This window comes from Arachis ipaensis, chromosome B08, assembly GCF_000816755.2.
Source record: "Arachis ipaensis cultivar K30076 chromosome B08, Araip1.1, whole genome shotgun sequence".
NCBI classification, from domain to species: Eukaryota; Viridiplantae; Streptophyta; class Magnoliopsida; order Fabales; family Fabaceae; genus Arachis; species Arachis ipaensis.
In genome coordinates this window covers 40,100,212-40,114,050 of record NC_029792.2, presented here as the reverse complement: position 1 = coordinate 40,114,050, position 13,839 = coordinate 40,100,212, and the positions used below count along the sequence as shown (strand labels likewise).

Genomic DNA, 13,839 nt, shown 5'->3' with positions numbered 1-13,839 from the left:
CTGTGTATCAGTATGTAAAATATACCTTTTTTGATTGCTGGTTTAATTGTTCTCTTCACGTAGAAAGAAGAGTAGAAAAGGAAACTTTTTTGTAAAAGCAAAGTAAGGGACCACTTGTTTAATTAGAAATTTTTTTAATTTGCAGAAAAAAAAAGAAACAAGAATCAATGGTTCAAAGAATAAAAGATAAAAAAAAAATAAAGAGACAAAGAAGAATATAAAACGTTACAGGGTGTATGGTGTTGCAAAAGTGAAAATATGTGCATTCGAAAGAGAATAGAGTTTATGTTTTATTTTTTAAATAAATTGGACTATAATATTTTCTTAACATAATACAAGAACATTTGAACCTTTTTTTATAGGTTTATACTAAATTATTAATGAATTGTATTTATAATTTGAAAAGGAGACTAATTTTTTTTTAAAAAGGAGCTGTGTAATATAATTTAAAGGGACTATCTCTATAAATTCATTTTTTGTTAACAAAAATTATAATTTTGGAGGACACTCGCCTCCCTCACCCTCCCCTGGCAGTGCTATTTAATATTGAATATGGACGTGAGTATGATCCAACTTTATTTACATTTGCAATACATGTGAAATTGTGAATTGAATCTTGCATGTTTTACAGTACGAACCAATCAAACATCAAGTTGTAAAATATTAATGATTTAATATACATATGCCTTTCCTTTAAGTTTTCTTGTTGAAAAACTAATTTCACATGAACAAATTAAATGTACAATATAATTCACTATTACATCAAAATCCAACAATTGTATTAGATGCATTAGAGGATAAAGGGGAAGAACAAGAAAAAAAAGCTTAGGTTAAGCTAAGCTAAGTGCGTATAATTTCGTCTAGTAGATCATCAAAAATCAAGTCATCAAGCTCAAGGGCCACACATTCAGAATCAAATTGGAGATTCATCCACCCATCATCTTTTGCAAGATCTCTACTCACATAGTAATCCAATGATGGGTAAGGCTCAGATGTTGATCTAAGGTTCCAGCTAATAAGTGCCCATACTTTTCTTAGAACATTTTCTCCTACTGGCAATGGATGAACATGGGAGAGTGAAGATAATGATCTAGGGTAATAGCAATATGATCTTCCAAAAATCTCCAACAACCCCTCATTGACTATATCAAACAAAAGTAAATGGTTACATTGTCCACCCTTATCAATATTACCAGAACAATCAGGATCAAGAAGCAAGCAGCCTTCTAATTCTTCATACACTGAAGGATTTACTGGCTGATTCTCTGAATACCACATTTCAAGAGATTCAGAGCCAGTGAAACCAGAGAGCTCCAACACCTTTCTCACGTAATTGAATGCAGCTTCATGGCCTGGATCAACTTCAACACATGGAATTTTGTAATTGAAGCGCTTACTTAGAGTTTGGAACTTTTGAGTGTAATCTCCTCTCCCAACTACTTCTTGCTGATCTGATTCGGTATCATAAAATAGCTCACCTGTGTTATATAGCAATCCATCAGTAGGCCATAGTTGAAATTTTGAAGAAGTTGCAAGGTAAGAAAATATTATATTTTGGTTAATCGAATTAACAAATAGAAGATTCATTTAAATAATAGCAATGCTACACCACCAACAAAATTTATCATCAGTAAAGAAATAAGAATGTTGGCCCAAAGTGTCGACTTATATTGATAAAAAATTCTAAATCCTAAATTTTATAATAGTAAATAATAAAATGTTGGCCCAAAGTGTTAGGTTATATTGATAAAAAATGTTAGTCTTCCAATATTTTTTTTAATAAATTCAATTTGAAAGTTATCCTCTAAAATTTAGAATAGATTATGTGTACGCAAAAAATCAACTAACAAATCAGTCACCTGTCAAAATACAAAATAGACGTTCAAAATAAATTAAGGGACATATGTACTTAAGCACAAATAAATAATGCTTGATTTGATGACTGACTTTTTTTATTCATATAGCATTTTTGAAAAACTAAATATACGCATGACAGAGTGGAAATCAGAAAACGAAGAACTGTTAACAAAAGTGATCTTCAAGATGGAGAAATGTATACCCAAAATTTCACTTTAAGACCTCTTATTATAAGACTCATTTAACTATCATCCTTACACAAACTTTTATAGTTTGAATATGAAAACCATGATACCCTTCCTATCTTTGATTTCAAGTATATTTATTCATGCATGTAGATATAAATTTACAAGCATGTAAGTATTTTAGTGGTATATTGCAATGGAAAGGAATAAGAAGAAAATATATACCATCCAATATGTTTAACTTATCAAGATCAAATGTGTCTTCCATGAAGTTGGTGTCACAAGAGAAGACCGAGTTTGCTTCTCCAGGCATATGAGGAAATTCTACTCCATGTCCAGTAACTAGTTCAGAGCAAGAAGCATCATCACTATCACTCAAGTTTCCTGAAGCATCAACATCTTGTTCTGATGTTGATTCACTCCTTACAAGAGTTTTCTTCGGTTCAAGAGCATTCAAGATGCTTTCTTGAATTGCATCGTCATCTAGAGCTCGTAGCAAAACTTCACCGTCTGAATCACAAACATTGTTCAAACTTCTTAAAATGCTTTCGCCATCACGCTGCCTAAAAGAATTTTGGGCAGAGAGAAACAGAGAAGAATCATCACTTTGGTTGAGGTAGGGTGTAATGTTAGGTAATGAATGGAACCTTTGAAAGGTTTTTGGGGTCGTTAACACCGAACTCTTCTCTTCTGCCTTCAACTTTATTGTCTCAGCCGCCTTAGGACAATTGGCTTCAGCATTGAAACAAGTCTCATACAGCTGAGAATATCTGCCAGCTGATTCTTTTAGAGATTCAGTTCTCATGGTAGATTGAGGACGTTTGTTAAAGGAAAAAGAAGAGAGACGATTGCTATAACTCTTTGTCATAGATTCTTTCCCTTCTATATCAATTGTGGCGTCTTTCAATGGATCATGTGTGTACTTTTTTGAAATTTTTGAAGGTTTGTTTCCTTGAGGGATTTTGTCCACTATAGCATCCATTGCAATGCGATGCTTCTCTTTCTTGCGCTCTTCAATTATTTGCATTATCTTGTTTTTGAGATCCAGGAAATTTCTTTTAATTCTCACATTGCTAGCAACCTCCGGTGAACGTTGTGGAGAATTTTCTATTTTGTGCTGTCTAGGCTTATTAGAATCCTTACTTCCTGATGAAGAATCCGGCAGAGGAAACGAAACAGAGTTTGATCGTTTCGATTTGCTTCTGAGATCTTGTTTATTATGAACCGGAGATGGAATTGAAGGAGAACCTTCAGGTTCCTGTATATATTTTAACACAGAATCCTTGTTTTTGCTCATCAAATCCAAAGCATCAAGAAAATCCTTGAAAAGATGGGGTGAAGCATCAGCTGTAAGAATCTTTGCATTCATCGACTTAAGCTTTTCGTTTCGAACACCTTGATTAGGAGAACTGGAATCTATGTCATGCCTCTTATGCTTATGAATCTTACTCATTTCCAAAGTGTCAGCAGAAAACACAGTACCACAGTCTAAACATTTTTCATTACTTGTTACATCACCATTAGCCTTAGGGTTCTTAGATGTCAGCAACTCCTCATTGAGTGGATCAACGTCCATGTGATGCATTGAATCGGCACGAGTTAGTTGTGACTTTGATGGACATGTTGAGCTTCGCTTGTGTTGACCCTTCTTTCTGTATATATCTTCTTGAACGAGCGCTTTTAACCGAGATTTGATAGAATGTTTGCTTCGTGGAGAGGACTTTAACTTTTGTTGTTCAACCTAGGAAAGTTTCAATGAGATACTACTTTCAGTGTGTCCTTTATAAGAAAAGTAAATGTTCTAAATTGCTCGATGAAATTCAAAGTGAATATAAGATCAACACAACAGATATCATTATTTTTGAAAAAGAAAGTATAGTAGCCCGTAACCAAAGGTATTGCTCGTTACATACATTGGATGGTCTTGTACTTGACCCATGATGTTCAGGCATTTCATGTGAAGTCACTGGAATTTCATCTCCTGAAAGTGAAAGAAATTGTTGCAACATCTATGAGGCTAAAACATAATTTGAGAGAAAAACTATGTCACTCAAATATTTTTGCATTGTGATAGCTAATTACACATACATAAACACAAGCATTCCGTGTTAACACACGATCTGGAAAAGGGCCACACCCAATTTGTATTTCCACTTAAATCCGTGACCTTAAATTTACTCAGACAACTCAACCGTTATTCTAAGACTTCCTTTCATAAACATAGATTTTTATGGAAAAGGACCACATTCAGAGAGTATAATTAATCAATGACTATTTTTATGGTTTGGACCCGTGACTTTAAAATCACATAGGGACAACTCAACCGTTGCCCTCAAACTCCCCTTGATAAACATATGTTTAAATATAGAGGCAAAAATAGATTAAAGAAAAGAAATCCAATGCAAGAAAGCTGAAAGAAAGAATACAAGGTGTACATACTAGCTTCATGTCTTCCATCATCATGCTTTTTGTGTGAATGCTTTCTTTTCACATGGCGCCAATGATGATACTTCATCACATGAAAAATTCCCCAAACTCTTCCTGGATGATTTTGTTGATGACTAGAACTTGCACTTGACAATTCAGATTCTTTCTCCCCAATATGCTTTCCCATGGCTATAAAAGATCCCTTCTTAACATTAAGAGTATTTTACATGGTCAAGTAACACCATTCCTTTAATAACATTGAGAACCCTGAAACATATATCACCAAACATATATGAATCGATGTGAAACAGAAGTAGTTCTGAAGGTCCTTATGAACGAAATTCAACTTTTATGGGATTACAATCTTCATGCATGCTTTGTATCAAACTTTATATCAATGGCACTACCATTTGCTCCGAGAAGTATAAGAAAAACACATATATTATTCAAAAGACATTGAAGTTTTCCAAGATTGTCAACTTGATTAAGAATATATCATGGTTATGTTTCATCATATTAATAAAGGCAAATCTTTAAGTTTCAAGAGAAACAAAAACTATAAATGAAAGGTTAAAAGAAAATTATTATAGAAATTTAGGTTGAATTAACTAGAACACAATCAATCGGCATTTACAAAAATTAAAGTTCAACGTGCAGGGCATAAAACAAAATAATAATAATAATAAAGATGAAATCTTGTGCAGGATATACCTCCGATCCATAATCTGCCATGTATCAGAGGATACAAGAAAAATGTTGAACTCGATCGATAGATTAGAGAATTATCAGATGTTCAATAAAGTTATTTTAGAACCTTGTTACAAAGCGTCATCGTCAACATCTACTCACCTTTAATGTTTCTATGCCATTAAAACTTGTTTTTATCTTTGTTCTGTTGGTAATTTTGATATCTACATTTACCACCAAAAGGCAACCTTACCTCGGGTATCCATAGCCAAAACCGATAATCTTGGCCTTGCACTCGGATGGGCAAGTATTGAGCGCGAGAAAGGAATTGACATAAAAAGTGTATTTTCTTGTTGAGAGATTCTTAGACACATGTTTAATACGTCACCCTTATTCCTTAATATCACCCATAATAAAAATGAATAAAAATAAGTACTTTGCTAGGTAGACAATAATTTTTGTAAATAATGTGAACAATGGGTTTTAAAATTAGTTCAATTAAAAATACACTATACTCCTAAATTATCCACCTAAATCTTAATATTAGAATGACCATCTGCACACCTAGTGAATTGAACATCCAATATATCCATTATTCACATTATTCAGTATTTTCATTGTTTACCTATACTTTTTCTAAAAATAAATTCTAAGCCAATACATTTTTATTTATTTTAGCTATCAATTTAAGCCAAAACTTTATTTTTATATTATTAAAATTTAGAACTCAGTGTTTAATATTTAGAATTGGCCAAGTATTTACTAAAAATATAAATTTTATTAGTCATATAGTATTACTCAATAATAATATATTCTAAGCTTTTTATTTAAACTAATAAAAAAATTATTTAATATTTCTAATAATACATGAAGGGGGAGAAGATGCACATGTACACACCAGGTATCATTTTGCAATGTAATCCCTGTAATTTACACTATGCACCGATTTAATTTCTAAGGTTTTAATTGTATTATTATCGTCCTCAAAATTAATCTCCGAATACTATAATAGTCCCTCTATAGAAGTTCTATAAAGATTGCTCACTGAAAAAGGAGAATGTAAGAGAGATAAACAAGAATAATAGAGAACAAAAACAGAATCTATATTACAGAAAATATTTCAGCTATACATTACAATGACTACTACTCTTGTGAAAAATAGAATTGAACTAACTCTGAAGTCTAAGTTTCACTCTCTATATATACAACCAGAATTAAACTTATATACCATAATTTATGCTGCGTGCTAAATCAGTTATAATAGTCTGACTGATTCTTGATAGAATCTTAAACTGTACTACTTTCTTCTACCTTTATACCCCCCCCATAAAGCTCAAGTTAGACCTCGGGACAACTCTGAGCTTGAGCTTAAGCTTCTCAAAGATTTCTGATGATAAAGATTTCGTTAAAATATCAGCAATTTATTCTATCCCCGGTATATGCACTACATGCAGCCTCTTGCTCTGAATTTTCTCCCTCACAAACTAAATATCTAGTTGGAAGTGCTTCGTTTTATCATGTAGGACAAGACTAGCAATCAACAAAACCGTATTTAAGTTGTCACAATATATGGTTAGAGTAGTATGAAGCTTGATGTTTAATTTTTGAAGTAGATTCTAAACCCATGTGCATAGTTGTCATAACTGAACCTTTGATCGAACCTGTCAAGCTATTGGTTTACTGGTTCAACCGATAAATTATTGGTTAAACTGATAAAACCAGCCCTACATAAATAAGAAATATAAAATAATATACAATAGTATCTTAATTTAATACAATAAGAATAACAAAAAATATACTTGGCTACAAGAATAATTAAGAACCTAATTTGATTACAAACAAAAAATATTCTCCAAAATAACATGCCCAACTACAGAAACAAGGGAAATATCAAGTTCTCTATATGATCCTTTCTCACAATGATTATATGCCTTCAATGAAACCAATGATCTCCCAATTTTTCACTTTAAAATTGACCAAGTCAAACACTGATTACACCTCACTAAATTCGCAACCATTTTTTCCTAAAGATGCATGCGCATTATATTGTGTTTTTCTATGTTTTTTCATATAAAAATCAATTCATAATGCTTAATTATGAAAGTATTTTGGTGATTAAATTGAATATTGCTTTGAGTGCTTGAGGTAATGAATTTTGTAGGAAATAATAGAAAAAGAAGCAAAAAGCACAAAACAAGCTCAAACAAGATTTGCAACCATGACCTCTTCATACCCAAATAAGAATAACTTGAGCTACAAAGACACAAATGAGGTAATTTCAGTGCCATTGGAAAGTAGACTTCCAAAACTTTCCAACCATATATAACACTGCATAGTGAACACTAAAGTTGAGGGTAAAAATCACCCATCTTTCAGCGTTGCAAAGCTAGCATGTAGAATTTCACACGCCTTTGAACCCGTAAACACGCCAAACTGACCTCTTCAACTTTGAAAGATCATAACCTGAGCTATAGAGGTCTAACTGATACGCTTTTAGCAGAGTTAGAAAGCTGACTTTCAGAGCTTTCCAATGATATATAATAGTCTATAGTGGACGTTCAATTTGGGATCGCAAACGACCCTATCTGTCAACGTTGCAAGGCTTTCCAAGCCTTCAAAAGTCCAAAGTGTCACCAAAGTGCCACTTCAATGACACTCCACATTGGACCACTTCCAATACTCTTATTCCTTCATTTATTCTTTAATGTTTCAAGTGTCCAAGAAGAGAATCAAAACTTCACAAGGCCAACACAATTCCATCCAAGTCAAGCCACAATTAACAATCAATCAAGGCAACAAGAATCATCTAGAAGTAGTTAGAAATTTTCCATTTGATTGTAATTTCATTTGAATTTGTAATTTTGGTAGCTTATAAATAGGATCTTAGATTCATCATTTTGGACACACCAAGAGGGGGTGGAGGTGACTCCACACCCCACTCTCATCCTCTTTCTCTCTTCCATTTTCTTTCATACACACTTTTGTAATTTTTTAGTTATGAGTTTTCAGTTCTCTTAATTGGGAAAGATAACTCTATTGCAATTTAATAAATTATTTTGATTTTTTCTTCATCTTCAATTCTTCTTTTATTGTTTCTTTAGAAAGATCTTCGATCTTCATTTTAATGATTCAAATTCTATCGGAAGAGGAATTGAATTTATTTGCTTTCTATGTGAGTGAATCTAATTTATGGGAGCCTTGGAAAAGGAATCATAGAATTAATGCATGAAGTTCTTTCTTACAATGGTTATGAATTTGGGTTTGGGATTGTGACATATAATCAACCCATAACTTGATTCATGAAATTGTGTGGCTCTAAATCAGAGATCAATCTTCATCTCTTCTCATGAACAATTAGATCAAAGAATTGACAATTGTTCAAGTTTAGAGAGATTGAATTACCAAGAGATTGGAATTCAATCACTTATGATTTGCCAAGAGATCAATGATTGCATGATTAAAGAGGAGATGAAAACTCTTGATCCTAAGAATGCAATATCTCTTGATTCCAATGTTAATTTCATTCTTAATTCTTGTTATTCACTTCTTGTCTTTAATTCTTGTCATTTAATTATTCTCTTTAAATTCTTGTCATTTACTTATGTACATTTATTACTTTATTTACTTATGCACATTTATGTCTTCCAAGTGTTTGTAAAAATACTTCTCTTAGTTTTACTTTCTAGTCATTTACATTCTTGCAATTTAATTTTCAGAACTTTACATTCTCGTAATTTACTTTCTTGTTCTTTATTACTTTCATTTATTTCAAGTCATTTAAATTCTTGTTTACTATTTTGTTCATTATCCAAATATGACAGTCTAACTAGATTAATCAATTTACTATTGCTTGCTTAATCCGTTAATCCTCGTGGAAAAGACACTCACTCATCGTGACTTTATTACTTGATACGACCCGGTGCATTTGCCGGTAGTTGATAAACCCCAATTTTGTGATTTATATTGTGCAGAATTTGAGGGGTTTTGTCAATATTTTTCACACTTATTCACAAGAATTGCATGGTTTTGTATTTTCTTCCTAATATTGCTTCATGATGGAAAACATGCTTCTTTTGCCTTAGAATTGCTACATTTCGATCCTCTTTTATTACCATTCGATGCCGTGGTGTTTGTTGAGTGATTTCAGAATTTATAGGGCAAGAATGGCCTAGAAGAGAGAAAGAAAGCATGCACAAGAGGAAGGAACATGAAAATTTGGATTTTGAGAATTTCAGCATGGGCGCGCACACGCACCTCGCGCGCACGCGTGGGTGCGGACAGCTGGAAGCGGCGCTCGAAGATCGGTGCATCCGCGTGGATTAGAGAAATCCACACTGACGCGCACGCGTACATGGTGCGCACGCGTGGATCACAAAATCAATCGGCGCGCACGCCTGCATGGCGCGTACGTGCGACAAGCTGCACGTGACCTCATTAAAGGAAATCGTGCCTAGCGATTTCTGAGGCTCAAGAGGCCCAAATTCAAGCTGGTTCTGCATGGAAAAGACCCAAGGATGCTAGGGGAAAAGGGGGGGGGGGATCATTCATTTTACACTAAGACACATTTTTAGCTAGTTTTTGGTTCTTGGGGGGGGGGCATTCATTCACACTTTGACACAATTTTTAGCTAGTTTTTGGTTCTTGTTCTTCTAGAGAGAGAAACCCTTGTTCCTCTCTAGATCTAGTTTGATTTGATCTTCCCTTGTTGAATTCTGAATTGGATCTTGTTAATTACTAGTTTTAATTACTTAATTTGAATTTCTTAGTATAATTTTGTTTAGATCTTGTGTTAGATTTATGTTTTCTTGTCACTTGTTATTTTCTACCCATTTTGTGAATCTTATGGATCTTGTATTGTTAATGTTACATTGATGATTTTCATGATTAATTGTGTTGTGTGAGTGAATTTACATTGATAATTGTTAGTGGGTACTTGTTAATTTCAATTTAATTGCAATTTGAATATGTCTTTTAGTAATGCTTACCATGTGTTTGATGAAATATTTCCTTTGATTATGGAGTAGTTCTCTTTACTTTTGGTCTAAGCTAAGGGAATTGGGTAAACTTGAGTCATTGGGTCTAATGGATTTGATGATTTGGGAAACCTTAGTGGTCAATTTGATAACCATTGACACTAGCCTACTACTAAGTCAATTAGTAGCTAGGTTGGACCTTATGGGTCGATGTTGACCAAATCATTTAATATACTTCAAATATAGAAGTAAACTTAATGAGTTTGGTTCCTCATAATTGTCAAGATTCGGTTATTAGACAAGGATTGTGACCCCAATTCCCATGCTTAGCCAAGAGTTGCTTTTATTATTCTTAATTGAAAATCCAAAAATCCTAATTGCCTTGTCTTAGTTATAGTTATTTGTTTAGTTTAGAGTAGAATTATATTGGATGTTATCTTACTAGTTTGGAATTGCTCACATCTTGCCTTAGTCACTTGAATTAGTTTCTTACATTTCAAGATTACTTGCTTGTTAGGACTCTTAGTTTAATTCCTTGCTCATGAATCGCAACCCCGGATTTCTAACCAATGTTGATGCACATGTTTGCCCATTCCTTGTGAGACGACCCAAGGTTTGAATACTTCAGTTACTTTTATTAGGGTTGAACTTGTGACAACCAATTCCTTTGAAATTTGATTGAGAGTTATTAGTTGGTTTGGAACTATGCTCACAACGAAGTTCTATTTCTATTAAGAGAGATTCTAGACCGACAATAACCTTCTCTTATCAGTAGTTCTACGAATGTAATTTAAAAATTTTGTATCACCTAACATTGCTCAGAACAAAGAATCCACATAGTCTCTAACATTGTTTGTCAGCAAAAACCAAAACCAACAAAAATAGAACAGTGTTAATCACTGTACCATTCCAATTTGCTTGGCGCTTTGGTACCTCATCATAAAAAATCACAAATTTAAGACTAATCCATAGGGAAAGCATACAAGTCAAGCCAAAAAATTGAAACTTTATTGAAATTTGAGGAAAGAATCTTAAAGGTTCAATACCTTTGGAGGAAGAAATCTCAATTTTGGGGGTTATAAAGTGAAATTATGAAGAAAAGGGCCAAAAGTTGCAAACTTTAGTTTTCTATTTATGCGAGAAACTGTAGAACTTTGTCTCTCTTGCTGTATTATTTTCTACCCCAAAACTATGAAAATAAGCCAAACTAAAGACCGTAAGAATCAGGATTTCACACAAAGAACTTTTAGTATTTATCTTCTCTTCCACCACAAGAATCAGAAATTCACAAATTCAACAAGTTATAATCAACAACAATATAAAATAAATAGATTCATAATCAACATAAGTAATCAGTTACCACCTCATTTAATCAAATTATAAACCAACTGAATAACTAAAAAAATAAAAAGATAATAACTGAGAGTGAGTTTCACGAAGACACGAATGTAGAGAAGAGAGAAGACCAACCTGTCCGAACACGGCAAAGTAGACTATGGTGAGGGGCACGTAGCAGCGACTACGAGGACACATAAGAAGGAGATGTGATGGTGCAGGTTGCCTGGGAGCTATAGATGTGAAGGTGTAGTGTAGGGGAGACGCGACGACGCAGTGTCGGAGATGCACCGAAGACGTCGAGACGAAGCAGCGGAGCTGGCTGGCGATCACGAGTTCTGGAGTTGGAGTGCGATTGAGAGAGACTGAGAGACTGGTGAAGTGGTGAAGAAGAGAAGCCTTCGAGTAGCTATTTAGCGTTATGGCTGTTCTCTCTCTCTCTCTCTCTCTCTCTCTCTCTCTCTTAAATGAAACGACATCGTTTCCGTGCGGGGATGGGAAAAATAATATCTTTTAACCGGCCGGGTTTTTCCAAAATGTCGGTTTGCCAATTTTTACCATAACCGAATGGTTCGAACTGATTCGATCTGGTTCTTTACCTTGTACGGTTAGATGACTCAACCAAACCAGCCTAAGGTCTGATTTACCAGTTTTTCTATCCGATCGGCTGGTTCAGTCCGATTCTTACAACTATGCCCATGTGATCTCAGCCTCACACGTTTCCAAGCTTCAGAACTCAGCTTCAGTAGATGATATGGAGATTGTGGTTTGCTTTTTACACGACCAAGAGATTAAATTAGTACAAAGATAAATACAATAACCTGAAACAAACCTCCTGATTCCAAATTCCAGCCCAGTTCGAATAAGAGAAACCATACAACCTCATGTTTGAATACTTGTGCATAATTAAACTATGATCTTTGGTGCCCTGCAAATATCTTATAATATGTTTTACAGCTTTCCAATGAGCTAAAAGCGGACTATGCATGAACTTGCTAACTTTTCTTATTGCAAAAATTTTGAATCAGGTCTGGTAATTATAACATATTGCAATGTGCCAATAACAAACCTGAACAATTTTGGGTCATAAAATTTCTTTGATCCAGTTGATAGTAATTGTAGGAATGAGATCATTAGGCTAGGCATTGGACTAGCTTCTGTTATTCGTAATTTTGATAGAAGGTCAGTTAGTTTCAATCCTAAGAAAATTTGATAATGAACCAATATCCTTTAATGTGCAGATTTTGTGCAACTGCTAAATCATTAGAGTAATTTGTGTAGAGTCATTTCTTGTAATAATAATAATGTCATCTACATAACAAAGTATATATAAAATAGAATTGGTGTCTTGCTTAACAAACTGTGAGGTATCTGATTTCATACTATGAAAGCCAAAAGATCATAAAGTGCTACTTAATTTTAAAAAACCATTCTCTAGGAGCTTATTTTACGCTATATAGTGATTTATTTCACCAACACACATGTGTTTTTGCATCTTTTGTGAGGTCAGTAGGTTGATGCATGTAGAATATTTCATTTAAATTGCCAGTTAAGAAGGCATTGTTAAAACTAAACTACCTAATGTTCTAATTCTGTGATAATACTATACTAAGGATGATTCTAATAGTGATAGGTCTAATAACAGGTAAGAAAACTTGTTCAAAATCTAAGCCTTCAAATTGGTGAAAGCCTTGAGCTACCAATTTGGCTTTGTTCTTTTGAACCTTACCATTTGGTAGTCTCTTAATGGAAAAGATCCACTTACACCTAATACTTTTTGCATTTTTTGGTTTAGGTACAAGAGTCCAAGTCTGATTCCTAATTAAGGTTGAATTCCTCAATTATTGCTACTTTCCAATAAGAAATATTTAATGCTGTGTTAGCTGATTTTGGAGGACTTTCTAAAGAGGAATCTGATTTCACACAAGAAGTAAGAGCTCTTGGCACTACAACAAAACAGCATTTTTGCTACGATTTTTTTTTACTTCTTGGTGACAGTTTTAATCGTAGTTTATGTTCTTCACGATGGTTTAGAAAGCGTCATGGATTTTAGCATTGCTAGGTGACATAGTGACAGTTTTGGATCACCGTTGGTAAGAACTATCGCTAAATTATTTGCAACGATTTTTGAAGTATAAAATCGTCATTAATTTGTAACACTTGTCAATGTGGCTTTTATGCTGTATTTTGCGACAGTTTGAAATCGTCATTAAATTACTAAATCCTATGATGATTTTTTCTTATATTTTATGAATGTTTTAAACTGTCACAATATTTTTAGCGACGATTTAAAATCGTCACTAAATCATTAATTCATGTGATAACTTTTTTCCTATCGTTAGTGACTGTTTTAAACCGTCGTAATTCCTATAACA

General features: G+C 33.6%; 1 protein-coding gene across 3 annotated transcripts; it reads right to left on the bottom strand.

Annotated features, from left to right (window-relative positions):
• Nucleotides 654–5,523, bottom strand: LOC107610961. Of its 3 annotated transcripts, none has more exons than XM_021109330.1 (5): nt 5,410–5,523; nt 4,482–4,736; nt 3,956–4,023; nt 2,268–3,783; nt 654–1,478 (listed from the first exon to the last, which is right to left on the bottom strand). In XM_021109330.1, exons 2-5 carry the CDS (start codon nt 4,654–4,656, stop codon nt 841–843), a joined length of 2,397 nt encoding a protein of 798 aa, XP_020964989.1. In that variant the 5' UTR covers nt 4,657–4,736; nt 5,410–5,523; the 3' UTR covers nt 654–840. The 3 variants fall into 3 exon arrangements, with proteins under 3 accessions (XP_020964989.1, XP_020964988.1, XP_016168421.1); XM_021109329.1 differs by having other exon boundaries at nt 5,319–5,505; XM_016312935.2 differs by having other exon boundaries at nt 5,181–5,504.

Coding starts and splice junctions, on each gene's coding strand:
- LOC107610961 (XM_021109330.1), bottom strand. CDS start 4,656: ATGGGAAAGCATATTGGGGAGAAAGAATCTGAATTGTCAAGTGCAAGT. Junction 4,024..4,481: donor TGATGGAAGACATGAAGCTA/GTATGTACACCT, acceptor TTTCACTTTCAG/GAGATGAAATTCCAGTGACT. Junction 3,784..3,955: donor CAAGTACAAGACCATCCAAT/GTATGTAACGAG, acceptor AAACTTTCCTAG/GTTGAACAACAAAAGTTAAA.